Consider the following 22,771-nt stretch of genomic DNA (forward strand, 5'->3'; position numbering starts at 1 on the left):
GTAGTCCAAGGAACTCTCAAGAGTCTTCTCCAACACCACAGTTCAAAAGCATCATTTCTTCAGTGCTCAGCCTTTTTTACGGTCCAACGCTCACATCCATACATGACTACTGGAAAAAACCATAGCTTTGACTACATGGACCTTTGTTGGCAAAATAATGTCTCTACTTTTTAATATGCTGTCTAGGTTTGTCATAGCTTTTCTTCCAAGGAGCAAGCAATTTTTATTTCATGGCTGCAGTCACCATCTGCTTTCCTGATTTGATGGCTAAGATTTTACCAAGAATCCTAGATTTAGATGATGCAGAGAGGTCTGTCTTCACTGCAGCAGCCCCTGAGGGACTGATACAGACCTCCCAATGGAAAGAGACCTCCAAGGGAAAACCCAGGTCAAGCCACGTCTTGGAAACGACTGGGCCTGGGGTGGGCAACCACCTCCATTTACTCCAGGAGACCCCTACCCCCTCCCCTGCCACTGCTGGTACATGTGGACACAGCTCTGGGTCTGTGGGCCAGGCTCTCGTTTTCAGGCAGCTATCACCCCTCTCCAACCTCAGCCTGGCCCTCCAGCACTGAGCACGTGACTGCCACAGTGTGGCCTGGGGAGACAGAGACCTGGGCTGGAATCCTTGCTCTGGTGGCCCTTCCTGACTGCGACGGCCTGGGGGGCAGGTGCCAATAGCTACTTCACAAGGCTGGGGTGAGATCAGATGCCCAAGATGCAGAAAGAGCCTAACACACAGTAGGCACCAGGGAGAGGGCAGCCCCCGAGTCAGTGATCTGGGGGCCTGGGGAACCATGAGAGCAGCAGGGCCAGCAGCCTGGGAGGGAAAGGCCCATGGCACCTTCGAGGCCAGCATTCCCGCCAAGAGCAGGCTGGGTGCTGAGGGGCTCAGAGGTCGTGGGAACCCTGAGCACTTGCTTGGCCGCTGGCAGGGCCTCTCCTGCCCACAGGAGACCAATCACACATCCAGGGCAGGGCTGGGGCTGAATGGGGTGTCCCCAGGGTTCGGGGGGCATAGGCAGGCCTGGCTTGCCATGCTCTGCATGGGATGGGAAAACCACTCCAGGTGATGGGCCTGAGGGGGGTGGGCAGCCCTCCTTCCTCCAGCCCGTACTGGGAACCTGGGCTGCTGTGGACAAGCTGAGCTCGGAGAAGGGAGCCCAACCCTCTGGGCTGTAGGCTGGGACTTTGGGCCTGCCTCTTCTCCGCCCTCCAGACACCTGGCTCTTCTCAGTAGGGATCCAGCTGAGCCCTCACGGGTCTGAGGTCTTTCTGCTGCCTCTCCTGGCAGCTCTGAGAAGCTGATATGAATGCAGCCTTGCCCCTGTTGGCACAGCCCCTCAGATGCCCAGACCACTAGGGACACCGCCCCCCACCCCCCCAACCCCCGGCTTCTGAAAGATCCCACCGGCAGGAGAGGCAGACCCTGCCTGTGCAAATGACGTCCCTACCCTGCCAGTGAGTAATGAAGCAGGGCTGGGGAGCCCAGGTCTCAGGACTCCTAGTGCTGGGCTCATTCCAAGGACTTCTCAGTGGCCGCAGGGGCTCCCAAGGATGCTGTCTGTGGGCTGGCAGAGACAGGGAGGGGCGTAGGGTGCCCTGGTTGGCTCTATCAGTCACTGGGAGATGGTGACAACAACCCAGAGAACCCCCCAGCTTTCTGGGGAAAGGACATTGAAGGAGGGGGTGGCTGCTGTGGGCCCCAAGGGCAGGGCTGTGGTGGACAGAAGCTGCCTGCCCAGCATGCCAGCCTGTCCAGAACAGGGAACCCGGGCAACCATCTTCCTTCTGCCGGGCCTGGGCAGAACGTGGAGATGCCAGAGAAGGGGAGGGGCCCTCACGGAAAGCCCTCCTCTGGCCCACTTAGGAAGGCAGAGTCCACCCCGGCCACCCCCCGCAGTTGGCCGAGGGCGGCACCCAGCTGAGGTCTTGCCAACTCCTTGTGAAGAGGATTGGAGCTATTCACAAAGGGCTTTCTTGCTGCCTTTCCAGAGGGTTCTTTGGATTGGGCCTCTACCCAGAAAGGCAGAGCACAGGAGGGGAGTTGGGAGAAGGGAGGATGTGGGCAGAGGGGAGTGGTTGAGAGGGTTGGGGAGGGAGATGGGAGGTGGGGGGAAGGAAGTGGCGTGCTAGCCAGATGCTGGGTTCATTTCAGCCTCTCAACAGCTCTGGGAGGTATGTATTACTATCCCCATTTCACAGATAAGGAAACTGAGGCTTGCGGAGGTATGATGACTTGCCTGACTCTGAAAGTGACAAAGTGTGGGTTCAAACCCAATACCGTGTGATTCTAAAAACCCAGCCAGGATAACAAGAAAGGTCTCGGCCCAGAGATGGTGCAGAAGAGCAGCGATGGGGCTGCAGGGGTCAGGGTAGTAGGTATGGTACGTTTAGGGAGACCCCTCCACCATGGGCTGCGCCCCTCAGCCCCTCTGCATGTGCTGTTGGTGGGGGTGGGAGATGGGCCGGGGTACTCACGAGCAGGACCGGGCCAGCTGGCAGAGGCCGCAGGCGGGTTTCCGCATCAGGTACATGGGCCAGCCATAGGCAGCCAGGGCGAAGAGCATGTAATAGCAGACCTCCTTATAGCGGAGCATCTCGTGCTGGAAGAGAAGAGGCAGAGGAGGGGTTACCTCCTGCCCTTCCCACCTGTAGCCTTGGCGCCCATGGGCTCCCCTCCACGGAGGCGATGGAGGTGGAAGCGGCCCTGCCCACGGGCTGCAGACCACGCCACCCCCACCCCAGGAGGAAGAGGGACCGCGCCTCCAGATGATAACTGTATTTCCCTAATTATATGCATGCAACCAGGGCACGAAACCTCCTGAGACCTGTCCTGTTGCTCCAATCTCAGAATTAATGATTTGGGGACAGAAAAACCCTCAGAGCACTGGATCGATTTCCTTGCCGGTTTCCCAAGAAGGGAAGAGAGGGGGAGGTGAGAGCCACAATCACCTGCCTTGGCCATCAGGCCCCGGGAAGGGCAATTGAACCCAGAGAGGCCCGGACCCTTCCCTCTGGAGCGAGGTGCCCAGGCCAGAAGCAGCAGGGCCGGCCCTGGAGATGCAGACACGCTGGGGGCCAGACCAATCGCCCCCCGCCCTGCTCCACACTCAGGGAGACCCCGGCTTGACTCAAGGGCGTCTGGGGCAGTCCGGATCGTTCTGAGAAAGGCGCCGGTTTAAAAGCCGGCGTCTGAGGCGGGTGGCTGCTGTTATCAGCCAGACTGCCCAGGGAGGCAGGCGGGAGGCACAGGTGTCCCAGGGAAGCCGCTTCTTCCCAATCCCGGGCGCTCCAGGCGCTGGGGGACTCCTGCACTTAGAGGGAATTAGTCACCTTGTAAAAGTTAAAGACGGTGATTAGTCATCTAGCGAAGTGAAATAAGCATCACCTTAATCAGGGCCCAGAGGGGTGGAACCGTCCCGGGCCGCTCAGTCTGCTCTTCAGGAAGGCGCAGGAGGAGGTAATTAACCTCTGGCTCACGCCGGAGGGCGGGGCGCTGGCACCTGGGGGCTCGGCGGCCCCGCCCCCGCCCCGCCCCGCCCCGCCCCTCCGCAGGGGAGAGCGAGCCGGGCGGGCTTGTGGGAGGGAGGCCGAGACGGGCAGCCGGGGGGCCTGCTATGGGTGGGCTGTTTGGAAAAGAGATGCAAACGCCTGCCAGCTTTGCAGAGCCGGGGAGGCGGGTTGGGTGGGGTGCGATGGAGAACCGGCGTTTCCAGGGGAGTCAGATGTGAAGGCCGAATCCTTTCTAACGCGGTCCTGACGGGTACCAAGGTTCACTCATCCCCTCCCCAACAGGGCGCTGGGTGGAAGGCAGGCCCAGCACTGCTTCCGCTGCGGGAATAGGCTCAGCGGGGTCAGGGACTCGCTTAAGGTCACAGCCCACCCCACCCCCACCCCCCACGCCCGGCTGCCCGGCTGCACATTAAATCCGTTTGCTCCCAGAGCAGGGTCGGCTCTCAGGCTGCAGTTTCAGGCCTGGGTGAGGGGCTCCCCGTAGCCTGGGACCAGCCCCTCCTTCACTGGGACACACAACGCCAAATTTTCTACTAAAGGCGCTTATGAAGAGCTCTGGCTACTCAAAAAAACCCTTGGAAACCAAGTGTGACATCTTGCTGCCTTTTATAACAATAACAACCGTGGCAAGAGTAACAGCAGCTCAGCCCCTGGAAGTACTTGACAATCTCAGGAGGCCAGGGCCAAACATTCTGAGCTCAGTGGAACCGATTCAGGGGTTTGCCTGTAGAACCAGAGCAAGGTGGAAGGGGGGCAGGTCAGAGCGTGCTTGGCAGGAAGGGGGAGGAAGGAGAGCCGAGGCGGGACCCACAGGGGAGCAGGTGCAGCCAGCGCCTCACAGGCCGCGGGCAGGTGGTCTGCTCCAGTCATCATCCCAGCAGAGCGAGAGAGGGACCCGGCACGCGGTGGGGGTGGTCCTGACTCACCGAGTTCTTGAGGTCGAGGTACTTGGTGTTTCTGGTCACCGGCATGCCAGACAGGAAGGCCAGAATGTCGTTGTTGGCCTGGAAGACAGGCACGTGAGGGTGGCAGCCCCGGGCCCAGCCGTGCGGCCGAGAAAGGGGACCAGGCCCCGGCTCTGCATTCTGTCTGCCTCCCAGGGGCCTGAGAGCTCAAAGAGGTGTGTGGTTTTTAGCTCTTCCACGTCCCGGCCCGCTTTCCAAATCCGAGGTCTCCTCATATTTCCAGTTGCTTCCTTTCCACCCAAAGCATCCATGCCAGGGGAGGGAGCTGGCCCAGGCCAGCAGAAAACATATTTTATACGAGGTGCTGGGAGACCCCCAACTAGGACTGGTGAGTTGTGGGGGGCGGGTGATGAGGCAAGCGCTGAGGCCAGAGCACAGAGCTGGGTGGGTCATGGGGCCCCTGTGATTAGACAGCAGATGGGTGGAGACAGCCTCTGGGTCGTGCAGAGGGAAGCAGCTAGACCAGGGGCCCTGGGTGGCTGGCTGAGGGTGAGCTGGGGAAAGGAGGGGAGTGTGGAACCTGGGAGCAGCAGGGAGGGCCTCGGCAGAGGGCAGTGTGGGGACATGACCCGCACATGGGCTCACCTCGTCCAGCACGGCATTGCGCTTGGCCCGCTGCCGCTGCCGGAGCAGCACCAGGCCGGCGATGATGTCTGACGGCACGATGTCCAGGTCTCGGAAAAACTCGGCAAAGAGGTAGGCGATTTCCGAGTAGGCATCCTACGTGGTCCGGGGAGGCGGCGGGGGGCGGTGGCAGGGAGCAGGAGAGAGGACAGGGGCCGGGCGTGAATGTCCGGGGATGTGCGTCCGCTCTGGGTCCCTGTGTAGGGACCCTTCTCCAGCCCCCACCTCCCAGTCCTCCTGTCCTTGGCACTCCTTCGGCACTCAGGCACTGGCCTGAGGCCCCAGAGCCATTTCCTGCTCCAGGACTAGGAACCAAGGCCTGCAGGCCTGGCCTGTTTCTCCTTCCACCCTTCTCTCCAGCAGAGGAGCCAAAACTGAGCTCCTGGCTGCTTTTCCCCCACGCTGAGTTTCTTCCCACCTCCCTCCAGCTGTGACCCTGAATGGCCTGCCAAGGGCCCTTTGGAGCCCAGGGTCTCAGGCCCCCATCCCCCTCCTGCCCACAGCTGAAGGCGCAGAGACCCCCACCACGTGCCTGGAGAAGGGGCGTGTGATGCGGGGCCCCTGGCCCTCAGCTGCCCTGCAAGCTCTGTCCTCAGGACACCCGTGCTTGGGGCCATGGTTTGGGGGGAGGTCGCGCAGACAGAGGCAACCCCGCCAGAGTCCTCTCTGCCTCCCGACAAGTGGGAGCCTGGAGCCTCTTCCTTAACCCGTCAGGAGAGCTGTGGTGGGAACAGACTCATGGCAACCGGCTTTTTCCTGCTGGGTTTCGCCCCTGAGTATCTGGCACTTGTGAGAGAAGAAAAATCAAGGGCTGCAAACTCAAACGCCTAATGCAAGGGCCAAATCTAGAAATATTGAACTTGACACAAACGCCCCCGATTTTTAAATGCTGGCAAATGTTTGAACAACACAGCATGAGCCAATCAAAACTCTGGGCGGGACCTGACCTGACCTGACCTGACCACTGTCAGTGTCTGGTGGGACCCAGGTTCTGGGGACCCCCTGCCTTTTTTGAGAAAAGACTTCTGCCTTTTCCCCGGGGAGGGGGGGGGTCCAACACTAGCCCCCAGTCTGCCTGCCAGGAGGGGTGGGTGTGCCCTGGATGAGACCCCCCCCAGAGAGCCCCGTGGGGGGTGCTTCCCACCCACCAGGGAACCTCCGGGGGTGGGAGGGGCTTTCTTACACTTGATTACTCACTCTATGGCTCAGCAGGGGCTGCGGGTGGGTAGGAGCCACTGGAGGCTTTTCCGGTGGCTTCCATGGAGGGCACTTGCTGTCTGGCTCGGGCAGGAGTGGTCTCCTGACCTCACTGGCTCTGCCACTACCTAGCTGTGGGACGCTGAGCAAGTCACTCCACCTCTTTGGGCCTCAGTTGCCTGATCTGCAAAATGAGGGGTGGGACTAGATGATCCCTAAGGACCCTGCCAGCATTGGAGGGGGGGCACTCCACGGAGGGCTCCCCAGGGCCCTGCCTCCCCTCCCCCACCCGGGGCCCACCCACTGCTGACCCACTTTCCTTCTGCAGCGCCCTAGTGGGTGCGGAGGGCTGACAGTGCACAGCAAGGGCCGCACTGACCACACAGCAGCTGATCTTATAGAAGGACTTGCAGCTGGTTGTGGTTTAGTCTGACTGGCGACCCCATGGACTGTAGCCAGCCAGGCTCCTCTGTCCATGGGATTCTCTAGGCAGGAGCACTGGAGGGGGTTGCCATGCCCTCCTCCAGGGGATCTTCCCGACCCAGGGATCGAACCCGTGTCCCCTGCATTGGCAGGCGGATTCTTTACCGCTGAGCCACCAGGGAAGCCCTTGTAGCTGGTGAGATGCTGCTTGCTTTTCTTTGTCTTCAGGTCACCCTGATACTTGAGTACCTCTTCTCCTAGACTCATCTCTAAGTTCCAAGGGGGTCAATGAAAGGTCTTCCCATTTTTCTGTCCCCTGACAAAGGAAGGGGAGGGCTGTTTCACACGCAGGAGGGAGTTGGGTGGTGAATAACAACAGGTCCTCTGAGGAGCAGGCTGTCACCTCTGGTCCTGCTCAAAGCCCAGCCCTGCCCCACCCGGCAGAGCCAAGGACCTGAGCCCCTAGGTGGCGACTTCCCAGTACTTACTGACTGGGAGTCCTTCGTCCGAGTGCAGCAGAGGAACACTTTGAGCCGGCGTGACCAGCTGGTGGCCTGACCCTCTTCTAAGCGGTGCCTGCAGTGGGGGAGAGTTGGTATGTGTGAGGTCAGAGGGCTGGACCAGAAGAGCTGGGCCCAGACATTACAGAAACAGGGCAGCCTGTTCCCAGGACCCCAGCAAAGGGCTCCCCAGCAGGAGGGTCTGGGGAGGACAATAGGCCTGGGCCCAGTCAAAGCTGGGTGGCCAGTGAGCTGTCAGCCTGCAGGGCTCGCCCTGAGGGGCTCCTGCTGGCCTACGATGGCGCGCTGCTGGCCAAGGCCAGGGCCTGTGTTTCCAGCTTCTGGCACAGGGACACCAGCACACCTGGGGGGCTTTGGAGCTGGGAGCCTGAACTAGGGGCCACCCTGAAACCCACTCCAAAGGCTCCAACCAAGGGCCCTGGGAGACGGCGGCAAGGTGCTGGGCCTCCCTGCCAATTTGTTTCACGTTGGGAGCAGACCTGCTGGCCAGACCTGTTCCCCTCTCAGAAAGGATTTCTCTCATCTGTGTACTTGGGGAAGCTTAAGGGGCTGAATGAGGTTCAGCATGCTGCAGCGCCTTGGATCCATTATATTACAGGGGAGAGGGCCCCTGCCCTTCATCTGCATGGCTGGCCCCTCTCTGTTCCCCCCGCCTCCACCCCCAGCCCCAATGGGTATGGCTGCTCTGATGCGGAGGCAGGGTACCCAGGAGTCTGCACTCAAAGCGAGAGTGATTGGCCAGTTATCCACGGAGACCCTTCCAACGCTGAGTGTCCAGAGGTCGGTGTGTGTTTTGAGCATAAAGATCACAGATCCAACATTAAAAATGTAAATTTCCAGACTGAGCAAGAGGGGCTGGCTGGCTTTTGTGACATGCACCCTCCCACCAGCCCTTTCGAGCCTGGTGCTGGGTGGTCAGGAGGGGCAAGCTCTGAATGACCCTGGATGCCTGCAAGACACTTAGCATCCATCAGGAATGACAGGCCAGGCGGTTGCTGCCTCCGCCTCCTCTCTGTAGCTAACAGCCACTTCCTGCTCCCAATCCTGGTGCCACGGTGCTATGGGCCACAAGGACGGGGAAGCCACAGGGCCGTCAGGGTGACAGGAGGGGGTTAGGAAACAGGACAAGGGACTTGCTGTTTCTGGAACCTGCCAACCCTAAGGGACGTGGGCAGCCTCATATCCTAAGCCAGTGTCCCCTCTACTGGGTGCTGGATGAAAGGACAGCATGCAGGTTAAGCTAAGTTCCCAGAGCATCGCATTCTTTAACTCTTTCTAACCAAACTGGCTGTCAAACATTCAAAGACAATTTCCTCCCTTCCCTCTGGCTGATTAAGTCCTGTATACTCTACTGCAGTACCCTTTATGCCCACCAGGGGGAAGATGGAGCCAATGACACGTTTGGCTTAATACCTCCGCTACAGAGACCAAGACAGAGAGTCAGAGAGACACTCCGTCTGGACAGAAAGTTCATGGACCCGGCACCCCTCTGCTCTGGGGCTCACTAAAGCGAAGGGAGGGCAGACACTCGATCCAAGGTCAGGCTCCCAAGGAGCAGTGGTGGGAAGAACCCATCCCAAACCCTACCAGATTTCACTGGAAGGAGAAAGGGCCCAGGACTTGAGCAGCTCCCTAACTCCCAGAAACTAAAATAACCCACTGGTGTGGCAGCAGCACAGCTTGTGCACAAAACCAAACCTGGAAGCGGATGAAGGGTCAGCAGGCTTGAAAAATGCCCTTGTTAAGAAAAACTTTCTGTTGGTCTAAGAGCAGAGTGAGGGAGGCCAGGGGGAAGAGCCAGAGAGCTGGTCACAGTAACCCAGTCGTGGACTGGGCTGCCCTCTCCATTCCATCGGAGAGCTGGAGAAACCACAACAGGTGGGGGTCTAGGAGCTTGAGGCCTCTTACAACCCGCACAGGGCCCGGAACCGCTGGAAGACTTACTAATTCAGATGACAGCCACCACCAACACCCCCCTTCCCCCCCCACTGTAAAGGCATTGGCAGCCCTGGGCCCCAAAGGCAATTATCCAGAGTAGAGGAGGGGAATTTTTCACCCCCCCCACCCAGGGCCCCAGGAGTCGAGAAACCAGGTCAGGTGGGGGCATGTGCTCAGAATGAGCAAAATGGGACGGGTGGTGGTGGCCAGCTGCACTGCCGGGAGGAACAACGGGCTCTGGGGCCTTGGCTCCCAAACCTGGCATTTGGGGCTGGGAGGTGGCCAGTCCAGGCGCGGGTGTGGCTCTGGTTGCAGGGCCCAGCTGACATGGAGGGCCCAGGGGGGCTGGACGGAGGGGCATGGGAGGGTGGGGTGGGGGCCCAGGCAACCCGCTCCCCTGGGTGAGGGCTCCCAACCCTGCTGCCCTGGGCTGGGGATGGAGTGCCAGCTCCACTCCCCCACCAACCTGACCTGGGGCACATGGCCTGCCCTCTCTAGGACTCGGACCGCTCAGTTGTAGAATGGGTCTCACACTGCTGGTGGAAGTGCAGGGCCTAACCCAGGACAGAAGCTCGACAAACGGGAGCCACTGTGGCCTACCCTGGAAGTCCCTCTGCTCTTTTTCTTTCAATAAACAGGAACTCTGTGACCATCCTGGACGTCCTGTCTCATTTTCTCTGCCTCCCTCTTTCTCCAAAACACTATGCAAAACATTCCTGCCTGCAAGAAGCCTGCCTTGGTTAACCTCCTCCAGCCCCCTTAATCCTAGAGGCAGCCCCGCCTAGTGGTTAAGAGTCAGGGCTCTAAGGCCAGACTGTCTGAGCTTGATCCCAGCCCCACTGTTTGCTAGCTGTGCTACCTCAGGCAAGTCACATAACCTCTCTGTGCCCCTGTTTCCTCATCTGTATTAGGGGGATGACATGAACAGCGACCTCAGGGAGTTATTGTAAGTTAATACGTGCACTTCTGGGCTCGCTTGTCTGAGTGCTTCCTACTATTACTCTCGTGTTTTTAGTCCTGAAGATGATCTGAGCACGAAGCTCCCGTGAGCGCCTGTGTTCATCACTCTGATAAACCTCACAGCAGCTGCACAAGGCAGGAATGATTGCGTTCCCACTTTACAGACCAGGAAAGTGAGGTAAGCCTTGGGCCAGCACCTGGGGCTCACACAGGTTGAGATGCAGTGAGGGAGGCGTGGGACCGGCCTCCACCTGCCTGGGGTCAGCAGGCCCCACCCCCCCCTGCCCAGCCCACTGACCGCAGGTTATAGGTCCGCAGGTTGCGCTGCCTCCTCTTGGTGGCCCTCAGCTTGACGAAAGTTCGGCCCGTGGGGTCGAAGACGCAGAGGACCGTGATGCACACGCTCAGGATAACCACCCAGTTGCAGACGACCATCCCTGCGGAGGAGGGGTGGGAAGCCAAGGGGCATGGCACTGAGGACACCTCTCTGACCCTGAAGAAAGGGGCGCTGGGGCCTCCCTACCTCAAAATGCTTCTGGGGCCCAACAGCCAGACTCCAAAGGCCCCAGCCCCAGCCTCTGGCTACATGGCCATCCCCTGGCTAAGCTGTGACCACCCTTCCCACCCCCCACCAAGGCCCATCCTTGGCACAGAGCAGACGGCTGTGTGGGTTTCCAGAGCCCTGGTCAGCTCTGTGCCTGCTTCTGTGCACCTCCAGACCAGGGCCCCCCAAGTGGAGGGACAGCGAACCTCAGGATGAAGGCTACAGCCTCGCCCAGCCAATCTGTCGGCCAAGCTCACAGAAACTGTTTCCTTCTCAAGGTGCCTGAGCTCACTACCCTCTACCCTGGCCCCTTGATACCTGACCCCGCGGTTAGAGTTAGGGCTGGCCATGTCCCCTCCACCTCAGGGTTGCATGAGTGCTAGTCACTCGGTCATGTCTAACTCTTGAGATCCCATGGACTGTAGCCCACCAGGCTCCTCTGTCCATGGAATGTGTTGTTGTTTAGTCACTTCAGTCGTGTCTGACTCTTTGAGACCCCATGGACTATAGCTAGCCTCCTCTGTCCATGGGATTTCCCAGGCAAAAATAATGGAGTGGGTTGCCATTTCCTCCTCCAGGAGATCTTCGCTACCCAGGGATTGAACCCATGTCTTCTGCAGTGGCAGGTGGATTCTTTTATCCCTGAGTCATTGGGGAAGCCCCCAACCCAGGGTTAAAAATGCTGTGTCCCCTCCACCCCGGGGCTGCCCTCTCTAACCCAGCTCGGCCCCTCCACCCTAGGCCCGACCAACATACCGAGCGTGACATTCTTGGCAGTGAGGTCGTTGCAGGAGGTGTAGTACTGGGTGAGCCAGACGATACCCACGATGGCATAGATGAACTCGATCACCAGGATGGCTGCAAGCAGAGCAGGGTCCTGGCTGAAGGACGGGGAGGCCCTGGAACCCGGGCCCGGCTCCTCAGCAGCAAACCACCCACCGCCCCGATCTCAGGCCTCGAGATGCAGAGGCCCAAGGAGTGTGGCTGTCCCATCCCCTGCTCTGGCTCACGTGCCCTCGGCCCTGACACTTCCCCGAGAAGATGACTACAAAGGCGGATGATGAAGAGGCATTTCCCTGCTCTTTCAGGAATTAGAGTTGTATCTATGAACTTTGGAATCAGACATGGGGCTTCCCTGGTGGCTCAGTGGTAAAGAATCCGCCTGCAGTGCAGGAGACCCAGGTTTGATCCCTGGGTCGGGAAGATCCCCTGGAGAAGGAAATGGCAACCCACTCCAGTATTCTTGCCTGGAGAACCCCCATGGACAGAGGAGCCTGGCAGGGGGTCATCCATGGGGTCACAAAGAGTCAGACATGAATGAGCTACTAATACTGTATCTTATGCAAGTTACCTAATCTCTCTGAGCCTCCATTTCCTCCTCTATAAAATGGGAGTGATGAGGTCCATGGTTCAGGGCTGTGAGAACTGGGGGACAGGGTGTTCATTTCATGGAAATAGCTGTTCCTGGGGAAGCGGCCTCCAGCACTTGAGGCAAAAAGAGGAAAGGGGCGAACCAGCTGCCCAAGGCACCCTGTCCAGGGCTGAGCCCAGGGCTGAGATGGGGTTGGGTGCAGGGAGCAGGGGGGAGAACGGACAGCACTCCCCCTGCCTGGGGACAGCACTGGAAGCCCCAGCTCCACAGGCAGCCCCATGTGGCAGCCAAGAGTCCAGGCTTTGGAGCCTGACAACCTGGGTTCAGATCTCTGACACTTGCACTCTTGGTAGCTGGGAGACCTTAAGGGAGCTAATTAACCTCCCTGGGCCCCGGATTCTTCATCTGCAAAATGAGACCAACAAAGGGCTCCTCCCTGAGTTAACACAGGAAGAGGGCTAAGCTCAGGCCACGGGAGCACAAGAGTGTCCAGCAGGAGTGACTGGGGGAGGCGGCTGAACCCGAGTCCAGGAGGAGGAGACAGGTGGGTCCTCAGGGAGCTGGTCTAGGCTCCTGAGGGGCCTCCCCAGGATGGCGAGGAGGGGCTGTTTGGGGAAGGATCACAAAGCAACTGAAGAGACACACACAACCTAGACAGAACAGGGGTCGGCAAGCTTTTTCTGTAAAGGGCCAGAGAGTAAATATTTTAGACCTTGTGGTTCATACTCTCCATCACAACGCCTCGGCTCTGCCATGGTTGTGCAGAAGCAGCCAGAGGCGGTAAGTACTAAATGAGTGAGTGTGGCTGGGTTCCAATAAAAGTTTATTTTTTCAAAAAAAGAGACAGCGGGCAGGATTTGGCCCTCAGGCTGCAGTCTGCCCACCCCTGGTCCAGAAGTGGGTGCAGGGAGTCTGCCTGTTCATTGCTGGCCCCCAGTGCTGGCTGAATGAATGCTGGGCACAGGAGGGGGGTAGGGGTGGGGAGGGCCAGAATAGCCCCCCGCCCACGGCGGGTGGCCCTTACCCAGGCGCACGTAGAGCACGTACTGCATGGATTCGCGGGGCTCTGTGTAGAGGATGCCGCCGCGCATGCTCAGCCAGATGATGGCCATCTCGGCGATCATGCAGCTCAGTAAAATGCCCAGGTAGCCGCGGCCGTGGTCCACCAGGTTCAGGGAACAGGCCTCGTCCGGGTTGTAGACCAGGCCAAAGAGCACCACGGACAGGATCACAAACCTGGGGGAATGTATACATTAGAGGGGCTAGGCGGCCCCGCCCAGCCTGGACTCCAGGGTGGAGGGCTTCACTGATCTGGGCAGGGGACCGCTGTCCGCCAGGCAGCAGGGCTCTCTGAGGACACAGGCACCCAGGGACAGGGCAGTGGGAGCAGGGAGCCCAGTGCTGGGTTAGCTCCCGCGGTGGCCAGGCAGGGTCTCTGGGTTCCACGTGGGTATTGCCCTAAAGGGGGTGAATGTTTCAGCACTGAGTCCTAGGACAGGGTCAGGACAGAGGGTCAGAAGGCCTCCCCCAGGCCTGTGACTCCCCCACCCCAGGCTTGTGCATGGCCCGGAGACTCACCAGGTGGTATGCAGCAGGAAGAGGAAGATAGCTGGCAGGACGAGGTCATCGCTGCCCACAGACCAGCGCCGCCGGAACACCACGATCCCGGGCATGGCTGGCGGCTCTGCGGAGGCTCAGCGGGCCTGGCGCTCACCTCCTGAAACAGAGCAGAGGACCCCCAGGCTGCCCGGGCAGCGGCCGCATCCAGGGCCACCATGCTCCTGGCCAGGCAGGCCCAGCAGCAGGGACATCCTCCCAGTCCGACATCCCCAGGGCGTCAGTCCCGTCCCTGGGCAGGACCCACCTCCCACCATATCCATCTCCCTGGAGCCAGTATCGAAAACTGCAGTAGCCAGACACTGGCTTCAGTCTAACCCCCGAGGACTTGCCAGTCCCCAAGAGTGGCACAGGCCCCTTGAGATCAGCTCAGCCTGGGGTTGCCCCAACAGGAACTGCTTAGCTCCATTAAAGACCTGGGCTTATTCCTGGGATTCCCTCCACAGGATCAGGGGACCCCTACCCACCTATTCAGTGCCTGCAGTCCTTGGCGTGGGGTGGGGGTTTCCCAGCCCAAGCCTGAGCCTGTCCCCCGGCATGAGCTGAGCCAGGGAGGTGGAAGGCTGGAGGCGCTGGGGAAGGTGGGGGGTGAGCGCACACGTGGGGCTGGCACACACGGAGGATGGGAGCACCCAGCACATAGAAGATGCTCAGTAAATATCTGTTGAATGAGGTCTTCCATTTCGTGCTTTGCTGGAATGCTGGGAGGACACTCTGTGACCTGATTTTGTACCCATCAGACAGAATCCCCAACCACAGTGCCACCGCTTGGTAGGGAAGGACCAGCTTGAGAAGAGGGATCAGGAGCATGGCTAGGGTGCCCAGCTTCTCTGCTAGGAGGGCAGTGGGCGAGCCCTGGGGGTATCCCATCCTCCGGGCAGCCGCCCTCCACCCTCCATGCTCCCCCTGAGCCATGCAGTCTCTACTGCCCAGATCCCAACTATCTGAAGTAGCTGAATTCAAATTAGCTGCAGGGAATCTTGGGGAGGAGGGCCCAGGAGTCCTGGCCCCCACTCCCAAGAGCTGCAGGAACCAGGGCAGTGGCGGGGGGCATTGGCTCCCCACAGGGGGCCGGTGGGGAGACACCAGGGAGGGGCTCAGGGTAGCCCTGCGCTCAACTCAACAGAGAAACCCCAGCGAAGGGAGGCTGGGCGCTGGTGGGCCGCTGCCCCCAGGCTGGCAGAGGCTTACATGGCACCTGGTCCCCGGTGTGCGGCAAGTCCTCCTCTCCCCTGTGACGGCTCCAGGGAAGAAGAGCGTCCGTGGAGACCAGCATCACTCAGAAAGTGGCCAAGTCTCCCCGGCCGGTGGGCACGGCCCTCAGGGTGGGCCAGGGGGTGTGGGGCCAGGTGGCCGGCCCAGCACATCCGGCCCGGCCAGTCTCCGTTGCCCTCTCCCCGGTGCAGCCGCTTCATCCGGCCGCTGCCAGGCTGCTCCCAGCGAGGTGGCGGCCAGGCAGGCGGGCGGGCGGGCTAGCCTGCCGGGGTCGTGCCTACTCCTCCCCCCACCCTCAGGAAGTGACATCATCCCACTCGCTCCAAGGAGGAGTCGGAGCGCGGATTCTGGGAAGCGGGAGAAGGATGGAGAACCCAGAGCTGCGTGGACGGGGCGGCCGGGGGCGGGGGTCTGGGACCGGGGCTTCCAGTTGCCTGCCGGTGACGAGGGGCTGACCGCGCCTCCGGCTTCGGTTGGAAGGGACAGGCCGGCGGGATGGGAGGGGCTGGGACGCTGTGGGCGGCGGCCGGGCTGGGGAGGACGGAGCTGCCAACAGCTTGGATGGCAGCCGCCAGCCCCTCCCCGACGCCAGGTGGCCCCCGGAGGGTGAGGAGCCGCGTGGGGCTGGGTTCGGGGATCCTTCACACACACGTGAAACCACTGCGAGGTCCCAGCAGGTGCAGCAGCCGCTCTCAGCAGTCCAGACCCCGGCAGAGGAAGGGGAGGGCTGTCCCAGAGAGGCTAGCGGGCGAGAGCTGCCCTGCCGGGAGCCCAGGACGTCTCTCTTTCAGGGGTACACCCAGTGAACCCTTCCCAACTGCCTCCTCTCCCAGCCCTTCACCTCTTAGAGTCTAGAATGGCTAAAACTCCCTCAACTCACATGTTATCACCTAACAACCTCACACGCTGCCCCACCCTCCCGGCTCGCAGGTAGGAGAAGTTGGGGGGTGGGGAGCCTGGCACCCCTGCAGAGGGGGCCCGAAGATCTGCCGAGACCCTCAGCTCGACGAGGTGGGGGCGCCCGGCTGACGGCCATGGTCAATGCCAGTCCCACCTAGGTCATGTGGCAGGGCAGCTGCGGGCTGACCCCACCGGGGTGCCCGGTAACAGGTCTGGGGGCTACACCCCACAACCTCCGGGGCCAGCCCGCCACTGCAGAATCCCAGGTCCAACGCTGCCTGGCTCCCAACCCCGGCTTCATCATCCACTCACGGTATGACTTCCTAGTTGTGCCTCAGTTTCCCCATCTGTAAAATGTCGATGGTGCCCACCTGCTAAGGGTCTGGTGCGGACCATACGAGAGGCCTTGGCAGCGCTGGACGAAGCCAGCGGCGGTCTTAGCTCAGGAGGGTGAAGCAGAGAGAGAGCGTGTGAACTGGGTGGACGAGCTGTCCCTCCCCTGCCCAGGCTAGCGGATTCTCCAGCTGGTCACCACCAGGTCATGGGGGGGTGAGGTGGGGGTGGTGATGACAGGGCCTGTGCTGCTGCTGGGGATGGCGGGGGGGGGGGGGGGGGAGGATGGGTTCTGCTACTCCATGCGGATTCATAAATCTCAGGACTGCTATTTTTAAGGGCCTGAAAGAAGCCCTTTCTCTTGAGACCCCAGCCCTTCACAATGGGGGCCTGTTCCCCTGCTGGGGATGTGATTTCATCTGGAGGAAATGTCTCAGGATGGGGGAGGGCAGAGGCTACTTCCTGGTCTGGGGAGGCCACAAAGCATCTCCTCTGGCTCTCCTCCCCCAAAGCACAAGGGCCTCAATGGGGCAGGGGGCATCCAGACCAGGGGCACTTCCAGGGGAGGGGCGGTGCCCCCTTCAGCGAGGGCAGAACAGAAGCATTGCTGGGTACCTCCCATGCCCCTGGCTGGACACCCTCCCCCACCGCCCAGGCATGTGTGAATGCCCAGGACACTCCCCACACGTGGGTGGAATGACTTGAGTGATGCTCCGAGGCCCCTTCTTCCTCCACTCACAAAGCCCAGTTTCCTTGATAGGGATTCAGGCCTTTGATTTAAGTATGAACTATCCTCCGAGTTCCTCCTTCTAAAAATGTAAAACTGTTTTTCAAAAATGCACAGGCTGACCCCTACTTTAAAAACCGGCCATGGCTCCAGGGGTCTGCAGGATAAAGTCCAAGCCTATCAGGCAGCACCTAAGGGCGCAGCCACTGGCAGGCAAGCTGTGCAGCCTTGGGCAGGGGCCTTGCCCTCTCTGAGTCCTGGAGCAGGAAGTCACTCCCCAACCCCTAGGGATCCGAGGCACAGACAGGCACAGGGCCACCTTTTGGCTGGGGAGGCGATCCAGTGCCCCCTCATACTCCCTCACCCTCCTTTCCCAACCCCCAAACTTGCTGCTCCCTTAAAAACACCTTATTGGAATCTGTGCTTTGTTTATCCTAGTTCCTCTGGCAGGCAAAATCCTACTCATCTTTGTAAGCCAACCAAAAGCCAGCCCTCTTTGAAACCCTCCCTGATGGCAACCCCCTACACCCTTCTCCTGCAGAACAGGCCACTCCCTTATGGGAACCCCTCCTCTCAATATCCTGGGCACACTGGCTTACATTTGCTGATTCCTTGTTGCCCATCCCGGTCCTGCTCAACGGAGAGTCCCGGGGGATAGGGGGGTGTGGGCCAGGCAGCACTGCTCTCCTTCACATCACACCCCCCCTTTTCTTGCCCCTGGAGTGTCAACACAGCCCCTCTCCCCCTGGGCAGCCCCGGCGCCTCCAAACCACTGCTCCATCCTCCTGAAGCAGCTGCTATAAGGGTAGGAGACATGACTCCTGCCCCTCTTAGCTCAAATCCTTCACTTTGGAGGAAAGGTCCCTCCCCGGCGCCCCCCCAGTCGCTCTCAGAGGACCACCCTCTCCTCTGGCTGTCTTAACTATTCTAGGGCTTCAGTTTCTTCAGCTGCAAAAGGGGGGGCAACCCCAGCCCCCAGAAGGCTGCGGCGAGAGTAGGCTGGGACGAGGTCACAGAGGTCTGCATGGGTCCCGGCAGAGCCCAGGCTCCCCTCGCGGGTGGGTGGGGGGATCGTATCAACAGGGCTTCTGGGGGCTTCATTGCAGGGAGACCTGTGACAGGTGCCGGGGTCTGGGCAGGTGTTGCTGGGATGCCCCTGATTGGCTCCAGCTGATCAGAAGGGCTGGACTGAGCTGACATGAGTCCTAACAGGGTCTCCTGCCCTGCCATGGGCTTTGAGGGGCTGCTATTTAGAGTACCGCAGCTGGGCCTCATCCCCTGACCCGAAAGCTCCCCTTGGGCTCGGCCCTGGGAGCAGGCTTCAGGTAGAAGTGCCCCTCAGCAGTGGGTCCCAGCTGATGGGGTACTGAGAGCCCCCAGGGGAGGGATGAGGGCACGGGGAATTCCAGCTCAGGCTGGTGGGAGGTGGGAGGTCACCTCGCTAGTCTGCAGTGGGGCCAGGGCACCAGAGTCAGGCTCAACCACAGAGGGCAGGAAGATGTGCTGTAGGAGGCCCGTCCAGCAGCCCCTAGGTCAGCCCATGAGATTTCCCCCCTGGCAGAGGTGGCCTCGGGCATCTGGGCCCAAGGATGGGCTGGAAGTTGAGCCTGAAGGAAGGGACAACAGCCAGGTCCAGGCCACTAGGATACATCTGACATCAGCTGAGCACCTTCCCTGTTCTGAGTCCTGGACGAATCGCCTGCCATCCTCACAGCAGCGATGCAGGGTGACAGCCTTGCTCTCACTCCACATGTGTCTGGGTCCCGGCTCTGCACTTACTGGCTGTGTGACCATGGACAAGTTACTTAACCTCTCTGTGCCATGGTTCCTTATTTCTAAAATGGGGCTAAGAACAGTAGCTACCTTGGAACTGTCACAAGAGTTAAATGTGTCACATACACTTAAGCTAGCACCTGTCACAGATGCTCAGCAAATGTGGCTCTTCTGCTAATATTTTCATTGAAAATGAGGAGGCTGAGACTCAGAGACCTGGCCCCACACCTTCTGAGGAGCAGGAGGCTGGGCAGGGAAGAGACTTGGGTCCTTTCTCCTGCCATCCAAAGCCCACACCCACTGCAGGAATGTCAGGCTTAGAAGGGATCCTGGAAACAGTCCTGAGGCCCCCGCTTATGGATGAGGAAACAAGTTCAGGAAGGCCCCAGAGGCTTCCAGCTTTCCCATTATGTCCCTCTCAGTAGGAGCTGGACACGCAGCCAGAGTCTCCCAGCCGGCTCGGCCCTTCCCTGCCACACAGCCTGCCTTCTCCAACTCCTGAGAGCCGCTCCCATTAGCAGAGTGTCGCCCCAGGGAGCCTGGGCTGAGATCCTCTCTCACACTCTGGATACAGAACCCTCTCGGAAGCCGGCAAAATCCACATGAGCTCCCTTGCTGGAGATTAACCCGCAAGAAAGCATCAATCACTTGAGCAGTTTCAAGCAGACGCATCGGTGGCTAGCTCTCCACTGCCCGGCGGGTGGGGTCCCCGTGGCTCTGCAGCTCAGCTGGCAAAGGAGAGGAGGAGACCTCAGCCCCGAGCCCACCTTCCCTGGATCCGGAACAGCCCTGCCGGTTGAGGCTGGTGACTGGGCTAGGTCCAGCCACGCTCCAGAGCTGCCAGTCCCAGACCAAGGGCAGCGTCCCCAGGACAGAAAGTCACTGCCTCTCCAGACCTCAGTGACCTCTTCTGAAGAATGAGGAGCCTGGACTAAGGGGAGGCTGATGTTTTTGTATTTGTTAACATTTATTTGCATCGAAGCCTGCATGTGCCTATATAGGAATCCAAAACAATGAAAAGGTGGAATACAAATTTAAAAACAAACTTGACAACAAAAACTAAGTAAATTAAAATAGAAGGCTGGGGAAATCATCGTACATGTGCAAGACATAAAGCCCATCATAGGAGCTGCATGTAAAACTAGCATTAGCCTCCATGCTATCTGGTGGCCAAAGTGAAAAGGGAAATTAGGTAATCTGTATGCACTCTTGAGGGCTTCCCAGGTGACACAGTGGTAAAGAATCCACCTGCCAATGCAGGAGATGCAGGAGACATGGGTTTGATCCCTGGGTCAGGAGGATCCCCTGGAGAAGGGCATGGCAACCCACTCCAGTATTCTTGCCTGGAAGATTTCACGGACAGAGGAGTCTGGTGGGCTACAGTCCATGGGGTCGCAAAGAGTTGGACACGACTGAGCATACACATGCATGCAAGTCCTCTTTTAGCTTTCTGTAAGGAGTTGTATTCCTCGGGGCTCTGAGGGGAGGGCCCAGGACTCCCATTCCCATAATGAACTGGATGCCCCCATGCGACAGGGCTTTGAAATGAAAAGATACTCCCAAAACGGTGAAAGGGATCTGCTGCCTCCTAGGCCCTCTGGGTCTGTCTGTGTTGGCCGCTGGAGCTTGACTAGTCTTGAAGGGTGGTCATCTGACGTGGAGGACTGACCGCAGGGAGGCTGGGCCCCCGGGCAGCCTGCAGGGCGAGTGCTGGCCCCCAGAGGCTCGGTCCCAGCTGGGGCAGGCTCACCAGGGGCTGCCCTTCTGGCCTATGTGGGCTGGCAGACGGCTCCTGCCCTCTTTATCTCTGTCCAGAGCACAGGCTCCAGGGGTGATGAAATCCTGACGCGGCCACTACTACTCAGCTGTGTGGCTTGTTAGGGAGCTCGTTAACCTCCCTGCTGGCTTGTGAGACTTAAACCCGGAGCACCTGCAGAGGGAGGGGCGCGGCACGTAGTAACCAATCATCTCCCGAGGTTGAGGGGCGCTTCCGGGTGCTGGAGGAGAGCTCCGCCCACCGCGAGTTGGGGGCTCAGCCCTTCTGCGCCCTCCAGCATTTTTCAGTTGCCTATTTTGTCTTGGGCCTCGTGTAAGCCCTTTGTGCACATAACTCACTCAGTCCTCATTGGAGGCACTGCTGTTACCGTATTTTACAGATGAAGTGATTTGCCCCGGGGTCACATAGCCTAGTTCCACAGCCCCTGTCTTAACTGCCGCTTTGGAGGAGCAGGATCCAATTAAACGCGTTTCTGAACCCGGGAGCGGGCTACTCATGCTCCCCCACCCCGTGGAAGGAGGCGGCAGGGCCTTGGGGACCACAACCCGCTCTCTGGGTCCTCCTCTGGCTCCAGACTCCTGGTCCCACCACTAGGGGGAGACTGTGAGCATCGACCCCATTCCCGGATGAGGAAAACTGAGGCCGAGAAGGGGCTGTTACACCGGCTGCCTGGAGGTGCATGGGTTGCGGCCCGGAGCTAGAAACTTCATGTGTCCCCTTACTCCAGCCTCATCAGGCTGCAACGCTGGGATTTCAAAGCAGCCTCCTGGGGTTACTTCAAAGGAAACAATGTCTCTGCCCCTCGGTCTGATTCCTGCTTGCCCTGAGAGTCCCTCTGCCTCCCAGGTGTGAGGGTCCCACAGAGGCTGGGCTTGGAGAGGCGAGGGGCAGGGGAGGGCGGCGAGGGAGGCGACAGAGAGTGAACACGCGTGGGCCGGGGGCCGCGGGGGCTGCCCGCCTGGGCCCGGATGTGCGCAACCGGAGTCCGGGGCCCGAAAGCTGTTGCTTTTCACACGTCAGCTGTGCCGGAGCAGAAGGCAGAGGCGAGCCTGCCCAGGGCTGGGGACGGATTTCGGCAGGAGATGGGTCCTCACACGCCCAGGCCCTGGGACGGAAACAGGTGCCTGGCGAGCCCCGCGGCGGGGCGGGAGGGGGGACACTGCTGTCTGTGCTCCCACCCCACTCCGCCCCCCACCCCCACCAGGGTCTCAGGCTCATGAGCACCTTTCCTACCCACCCCCCAACCAGGGCAGCCTTGAAGGACCCGGGGACGTGCCTCCTATGCCCCTCACTAGGAGCCCGTGGGTGGGCAGGACTGTTTTCATGTCACAGGTGGGGAAACTGAGGTTCTGAGGTTAAGTAACCTACTAAGCGAGGGGCCAAGTCAGGCTTTGAAGCTGGGCCTCCCTTCGGTGTCCTCTCCACACCCATGAGCATCCATGTGTTAGTCACTCAGTTGTGTCCGACTCTTTGCGACCCCAAGGACTGTAGCCCACCAGGCTCCTCTGTCCGTGGAATTTTCCAGGCAAGAATACTGGAGTGGGTTGCCATTTCCTTCTCCAGGACATCTTCCTGACTCAGGGATCAAACCTGGGTCTCCCGCATTGCAGGCAGATTCTTTACCATCTGAGCCACCAGGGAAGCCCATGGCACCCCACAAGCCAGCACTCTGGGGCTTGGGCACAGAGTTCAGGGAAGAGGATGAAACGAAGCAGCCCCACTTCTGGGGGCCACACCTACAGTCATGCTGGGCTGGACCTGGAGATGGTGCCAGCAATTATTGTATCACCAGTTATTAAAAAAAAAAAAATCTTAATATAGCATTTCCTACACACCAGGTGCACTAGTGAGCAGCTCATAGGTATCACCTACTTTAATTTCATCTTTCTAGCAACCCTATGATCTATGTGTTATTGTTAACCCCATTTTACAGATGAAGAATCAGGCCCAGAGAAGTTAGGTTCCTTGCCCAAGGTCACTCAGCTAGTGAGAGCCGGACCGAGAGCTTCCAGTCTGTGCCCTCGGCCCCTCCTGACGAGCCCTCATCAGGGCTCCATTTAGCACAGAGGCTCCAGCTTCTCGTTCTCACGCTAATTATTTTCCACTTGTCTACAACAAGCAGAATTTGCCATCTGCCACGGGCCCTGTCACTGACACCAGCCAACTCCCTGGGAATCAATTGAGGCCTTTCGTTTCCTGCTAGTTGTTCTGGGAGGGATGCTGGCTGCTGGGGGACGAGGGTGGGGGGGCCGCCCCGAGAGGCAGCAGGATGTGCCTCCCCTCCACCTCCCTTACCCCGGGCATGGCAGTCAGGCCGGGCCCTCCTTCCACCCTGCAGTCCTCCCTGGTCCTCTCCTCCAGCTCTGTCC

The 22,771-nt window shown here is 59.8% G+C and overlaps 1 protein-coding gene across 2 annotated transcripts in view; it reads right to left on the bottom strand.

The window, feature by feature from the left end:
• Window positions 1-22,771, bottom strand: part of DAGLA (diacylglycerol lipase alpha) — a 68,565-nt gene that overhangs the window by 16,729 nt on the left and 29,065 nt on the right. For both annotated transcript variants that reach the window (XM_081536702.1, XM_081536703.1), the window contains exons 2-9: window positions 13,639-13,777; window positions 13,085-13,296; window positions 11,445-11,546; window positions 10,443-10,581; window positions 7,214-7,301; window positions 5,067-5,201; window positions 4,443-4,520; window positions 2,482-2,606 (exon numbers count right to left, since the gene is read on the bottom strand). In XM_081536702.1, the coding sequence (XP_081392828.1) occupies window positions 2,482-2,606; window positions 4,443-4,520; window positions 5,067-5,201; window positions 7,214-7,301; window positions 10,443-10,581; window positions 11,445-11,546; window positions 13,085-13,296; window positions 13,639-13,733 (974 nt within the window). In that variant the 5' untranslated portion in view covers window positions 13,734-13,777. The remainder of the gene's footprint in view (window positions 1-2,481; window positions 2,607-4,442; window positions 4,521-5,066; window positions 5,202-7,213; window positions 7,302-10,442; window positions 10,582-11,444; window positions 11,547-13,084; window positions 13,297-13,638; window positions 13,778-22,771) is intronic.

The sequence above is a fragment of the Giraffa tippelskirchi genome, chromosome 10 (assembly GCF_054371585.1).
Source record: "Giraffa tippelskirchi isolate mGirTip1 chromosome 10, T2T-mGirTip1v1.2.pri, whole genome shotgun sequence".
Lineage (NCBI taxonomy): Eukaryota > Metazoa > Chordata > Mammalia > Artiodactyla > Giraffidae > Giraffa > Giraffa tippelskirchi.